Here is a 6345-nt window from a genome sequence, read left to right as displayed (position 1 = left end):
TGTCGCAACCCCGCTCTTTCTCCCGCGTCTTGATACCAACCCCTCCCAAGTCTTTTAGTTTTGTTGTCAAATAAGGCGCTGGTCTCATGCCAGGAAAATCCTTCGCCGCAAAAACCCGAAAGGGCTGAGACCAGACCTCATCAAGGCATGGGGTGCTTCCCAATTTCTCGGTTTCTTGGACATCCACTAGCTGAAACCGCAGCTGATACCAACCAGCTGAGCGGACGCAGAGGTCGGCGAAAATGAAAAAAGCGGCAGGAATATATCGTGGAGCATCTGAAGGCGATGAAAATCCTGGAGGCAGCATAAGAGATGTACCTGGACCTTTCTCTTGGCTCGCCGCTGAGCGTGGGTGGGGAGGTGCATGGGCTGGATCTGGGTCTTGGTCGACCGAGAATAGACTCGCACATGTGCTTCCAGATAGAATTCTGCCACGATACCTATTTGTCAGGTTGCTGCCAGCTTTGTTAACGGCTCCAATCCCTCTTTTTTCGAAAGGGTGTCCAGCATTGCTTCGAGACCGAATTCTGTGCTCGGGATACCCTCCGCATGCTTCACTGACCGGATGTAGTTGGCAGGTGACAACATGCTGCTTGTTTGTGAGCTGCCTCATATCTTCCTCGGACTGGGGGGAGAAATCGGTCATCAGAAGTTGGATGACCGGCAGAGGATCAATAGGCCTTCGACATTTATCTCCGAATCCGCAGGCACGAGCAGCAATGGGGTGTTGGCGCACAAACAAGCGGAGGCGTGAACGAAACGGCGCGCTTGAGTCTGTTTTTGGTGGTGGTGGCGGTGGTGGCTGTGGGTGCAACAGATTCCCAAAGCCCGAAGGCACAGAAGTAGACATGGGAGTGCTGGTATAATTCAGCTTGAAGGCATTGCTCTTCGAGAAGCTGTTGATATTACGTTGTTTATCAGAAGAGTGTGCGCATTTATATCAAACAGTCAATATTCACACAGGGTGCACTAGTTCATCTTTTCGCGTTATTTTCTGCCTATTTTTGATTGGGCTGGAACGAAGACCTACAATCTGGGAGAAGGGAAGAGCGGGACTCACACGTTTTTTTAACCGGCCGGGTTGTTGTCTCCGAGTTGAGAGGGGGCGGCTCGAACGCCTCTTCCAGATTTACCGGAGGATTGCATGAATAGGGAGGTCCAGATAAGGGCTTCTCGGAGAGTAAACCGCTCTCTGTGTAACCCTTGAATGATCAAAGCGTGGGCAGCTCGTATTATTAAGCAAGGGCAGGTTGTACCGAAATATTGAACCTGTTGGTGATTTTCCAGCCGGGAATATGTCGTGCACGTAGGTTATGTCGGAGAATATTCTTGCCTATTCGTCCCGCTAGTCGATCTGCCCCATTCAAGATCCATTATTGGGTTGAGAGATGGACAATCAGGACCGAAGGAAGCTGCGAGGTCTCAGCCCTCAAATCCTGCATGACAGGCCATAACATGTCTTACCTTCTTTTTTCTGTGGATTGATGGGACGATTCATCTGTCGCTTTCAGAGGCGCACCCGCTTTTGGGTTTCATAATTATAGTTTAATAGTACTGGATAAACACCCAGACACAGCTTCCAGGTCATGAGCGCTGCTCCTTATTGTATAAGGAATATGTTTACATGGACAAAACCGGGTAACTTGATGCTCGGATTCCTGCTAGGTCTTACTCTTAGACAATACATGTCAGGATATAAACTCCGATAGCGAGAGAATCGACAAGAAAAGAAAGCAAAGCAAGGGGAATGATGACTCTCATCCCATCCGAGGGAATATGTCAAAAAATATGGTCGGAAGGCAAGGCTGGGCTTCACCTTACAATGGAACATGCCAGCCCCATGTCAGATGGGCCTGTATGTATGCACCGCCAAAATCAACACGGGCTGGAGGATCTGAGTCGATGGAGCGTGCACATATAGTGGGAAATCATATGAGACCCGGTTCATCTGATAACTACTGAAGGAGACTAGAGAAGCAAGGCAGTTTTATCATCCCATACTGCTGGCTATGCTCGTGGAAAGTCATGCAAGCGCTGATCTTGTCATATCATAGCTACAAATTCACTCACTTGCTCTTTTATCGTTTGCTTTAGGCCGCCACATCTAGAACGTCGACGTGATGCCTCTTGAATTAGGATAGGGATCGTTATAGTCGTCCTCATTTTTAGGCAAAGACGGTTATTCCGCATCTGGGTGGGCTTACAAGTTGAGACTATAGCCAACCATTTTCCATCGATATGATATCGAAGATTGCCAAACCCTATTTTCCCTTAGAGTCGCTTCGGAGGGAAGGTCGTGGAGGACGACCCGCTCTCCGAAATCGCAAAAGAAACGTTGTGCCATACAGAGAGCTGATCCGGGGCCATGGTTGCCTCATCGAATCTCTGCGCGGTTGCGTTACTCCAGCGCTATGTTCAGTTGCCTGGCACTGAAGGAAACAAGAAAAATACCAATATAATCTATCGGCCAAAAGAGACCCAGAGATGCAGAAGGCTCCATTCCCGTAGAAAATGGATCGGAAGGGTTTTTGCTTTTCTGTCCTTTGTTTGCCAGCCGGGCGAGCAGCCACGTAAGATGGGATTTGATGCACATGCCTGTTTTCGGAGTCATATTTTGCGGAAGCAGTGGTGGCTGGGGAAATTGGATGAATAACTTCTCATAGTTTAAACAATGCCGCAATAGATTGCATGAGACCAAGAGCCGAAGGGAGTTGCGCACAAGGTTCTCATAGTCATGGATAGATCGTTGTCCGGGCTCTATTCTGAAAGCCCCATCCACATTCGCTGGGCTCTGCTTGCCGTTCATTGTTCAAATGTGAAAGCGATTGCTTCCCGAATCGGCGAACCCTGCCAGGCGTCTTTCTAATAGTTCGGTATTGGAGCGTCGAATGCCTCTTGAAAACTTGCATCTGCTGCCGTGTGAGTTGTACCTAATCTCAAAGATAGTCATTAGAAATATCCGGCCAGGCCCAGCCTGTATGGCTTGGGTCAGATAATATGACGTTCGGGTAAATGCATCGTTTACCAAAGCAGGCTGAGCAGGCCGTTATTGGAGTGTGCTGAAGCAAAGCAAATATCTCTGGCCAAAACGTTAACTACGTGTTTGATTTTTTTTCCTTTTCCTTTTCCTTTTTTTCCTTTCTTTTTTTGGTCGAATGCACAATTTTTCTGTATCATTGTCTCCTTTGGCTACTATCGGCCCATCTGTGACACCATAGCGAGTCTGCTATTTGGTGGGTAGCAATGCGGTCCGAAAAAGCATAGAAATCCAAGTTTGCATTTCGTTGCCACTAAGAATCCTGACCACAGGACTAAAAAAACTGTCAACTGCATAATATCGGCTTGCTTCTGCTGGTTTCCAGGCCATGCTGAGTAGTCGACGCATGGAACTTCCTGGAAGAGCTATTATTTTGCTTGAGGTTGATATGGCTGGCTTTATATTCTGAGGTATGGAGACAGGGAGGGGTCCAAATTGAGGCACTGTTATCCTCAGATCTTCTTTGATCAGCTGGCCGCTCAAAGGTCACTCTGATACTGCTCCAAGTCCCTGGACTGTCTGCCTAGGTTCCCTCTTCGAACAACAGACCTGGAAATTGATTTTGATAGGCCAGCAGCAGCCCTTGTGATGGGCTTGACAGAAGCTGATCTATCACATTTAATGCACGTTATGTTTTCTTTTTTCAAGTTAAAAAAAGAAAGAAAAGAAAAGATAAGAAAAAAGCAATAATAAGAAAAAGAAAAAAGAAAAAAGAAAAAAGAGATTTGCCTGTGTGAAAACTATCCGTACCTGCCAGCGGCTTCAGCGGTTGGGAGATCCCCTTGCACGAGGAACCGAACAGAGGCGCCACTACGGGTGCCGTGAAGGCCCTGTAAGGTTTTGAATGTGGAAGGAAGACTTGCATCCGCATGGATGCCGGAAACTGTTCCCCCCGACTGTGTGGGGCCAATATGTGTGTATGCCTATTCGAGTGTCTGAATTGCTTGGGCCAAATCTCGAGCATCAATCGTTGATATGCGTTTCCAACATCAAAGCCATAGGCATATTAGTCCGGGATTTCCTGGCTGAGAAACTTCTCTCGATGTTTTCTTTTTGTTGAACTGTCAACCAATGAAGCTGCGTATAGCGAATATCGGGGGGCGTTCTGTGAATAAAAAAAATGCATGGGCCGCCGGAGATGGAAAGAAATGCAGCAGAAAGAATTTGCAGCATTATCAACTGCAGGATATGCATGAATGTAGAACCGCCAGCCGAGTAGATACGACATTGATGTGGAGTGCTCGGATCTAAGCACGTTTAAAGCACTACCACAACAGTGAGTATCAAGAGCAAATGTGAAGCAGCCAGAACAATTACATCCCATGCATAGCTTCTGGTCCTGGAATGTAGAATACAGCCAAAGAGCGAAGTGAGAGAACGTGTGCGTAAAGCCAACGAAGTACTGTACAATGAACAAATCTATATTACATTTCGATGGTATTGATAGCCACAAATTTGGTTATCGGATATATAGGGATAATTTTAGGTTGCGTTGATAGCTAACAAAATATGGATATGAAGGAAAAGATTTAAGACCTCCAAAGCCCCCAATAGCCGCCAAATTATTTGCAGGGAGACATCAACGCCACAATGCCAGGCGCCACAAAATTGACTCAACTTAAAGTAGAATCGATGGTTATGTCCGCACTCACTGCACCTCTTTACGACTTGCAGGACAGTTCGCAGCTTCGGAAGGAAGACAAACGAAGCAATCCATGGTAGACGAAGAGCGTTCCCAGGCGGGCCTCCAATGGATGGGGGTGCAAGGTCGTTTCGACTTTACGCTCATGTTAATCAGATATTCTTCTGGTGATTTATCATGATACTGAAGGTGATTATGAAGCGGATGCTGAAATTGCGGAAATAAGTTGACGGTGGGAACTTTTGCATTGAGTGACACACCGTGTGTAACTAAGAGACATTGCTTTTCGTATATAATCTGCTAGGCTGGTTCAGGGGACAAGGTAAGCCGCGGGATCAACATCTAGCCAATAACGGATTCGCAATGGCAAAAGAAAACCGGAGTTTTCAGAGAACTCAACCTGGAAATTATTCCACGGTTTTGAGGTCAGGTTTGCAACGGAAGGGAGGTATGGATGTGGCTTTTCGGGATAGAAGCCAGGATCTATGACCCCTAAGCCTTTTCCAAGAAAGAGTATCATGAGGTGATGATTAAGCCGATCCCAGCAGATAATATGACCTGTGGCTGTCCACTTTTCAGAATCTCTTGTTGTACCGTTGATGCCACTTTCTGCGAAACCTCGGCTTCTCTCACAGAGGTAACCAAGTTGCATCAGATACAAGTTCCATTTACTCAACCTAATTGTTTTGCCGTGGAAACCGTGAAAAGCACGGATTAAGCCCAGGGACGAAGGAGATTGTGGACCATTTATATTGTAACGTGACGGCGGAGCATTATTGGAAAATTCGATCGGGCAGCAATGCGGGAACCAGGCGAACTCGAGAGTTTTGTCGTGTTTACCCTTTCTAGAACCAAGAGGAATCTCGCAACCCTCAAAGTCATGTAATAAATTAGCGACCCTCGCAAGCTCCGTGGTTGATTTGGAGGACCCATAAAGTTTTATTTCTTCAAGGAGTCGCTGTAAACAACCTGATGATCCAGTTGATTTAGCATCTGGATCAAGGCTGGGGAGTACCGCATCCACAGGCCAATGGTCCCACAAAGGATCCATGTCAGATGTTTTAACATGGCGTCCTCCGTCAACATGATTCCAGGTTATACCCAGTCTGTTTTCTATGGAGGTGAGCGTCGAATGCATAATCCCGTTTACTGTCTGACTGGAAACGATTCTCTGCAGCCCCTCACTGTTGTCCTGTTTAAGCAACTCTGCCCATACCCTCGTGGGTAAAATGTCGTTTAGGTCGCAATACGCCGACAGTTGTTCAGCGCAGTGCACTCCTCGAGAACCCAACCCTGACCTGAGAAGGGCTTTAAGGTAATTTTTGACAAGAGATTGGATTTGAGGACCAAACGGGCTATTTTTGAGTCGAGCCTGGATTGTAGGCCAGATATTTAGTAATCTCGCGTGGTCCCCCGATAATCCCAAGCAGCTGGACATAGTGACTATAGATACAAATGTGGGACAAATATCATCAGATATCAAGAGCAAGAGTGCAGACTTGAATCCTGAGATTGTCAACCCATTTCTCATCCAGACCAGTTGACAACTTCTCGCATTGGGACCTAGATTCGATCGAAAGGGGCTTTTCAAAAACACTCGCCCGATCATGCTTGGTAGAGGTTTGCGGAAGATTATTTCGCAGCTTGGCTGTCCAGGGTATGGGGC

At 46.9% G+C, this 6345-nt stretch overlaps 2 protein-coding genes across 2 annotated transcripts; both read left to right on the top strand.

Moving 5' to 3' along the window:
- Nucleotides 1–242: 242 nt before the first annotated feature.
- Nucleotides 243–866, top strand: HCAG_01351 (predicted protein; the record flags this gene model as incomplete). The annotated part of the gene is made up of 1 exon (XM_001544254.1): nt 243–866. One exon carries the CDS (start codon nt 243–245, stop codon nt 864–866), a length of 624 nt encoding a protein of 207 aa, XP_001544304.1.
- A 4879-nt stretch (nt 867–5745) lies between these two features.
- HCAG_01350 (predicted protein) lies at nt 5746–6223 on the top strand (the record flags this gene model as incomplete). The annotated part of the gene is made up of 2 exons (XM_001544253.1): nt 5746–5903; nt 6046–6223. The coding sequence occupies 2 exons, from the start codon at nt 5746–5748 to the stop codon at nt 6221–6223; spliced, it is 336 nt and encodes a 111-aa protein (XP_001544303.1).
- Between the last annotated feature and the right edge of the window lie 122 nt (nt 6224–6345).

Source organism: Histoplasma capsulatum, genomic scaffold (assembly GCF_000149585.1).
Source record: "Histoplasma capsulatum NAm1 scaffold_1 genomic scaffold, whole genome shotgun sequence".
Classification (NCBI taxonomy): Eukaryota; Fungi; Ascomycota; class Eurotiomycetes; order Onygenales; family Ajellomycetaceae; genus Histoplasma; species Histoplasma mississippiense.
The sequence above is the reverse complement of the archived record's forward strand: the minus strand, read 5'-3'. Positions and strand labels throughout refer to the sequence as shown.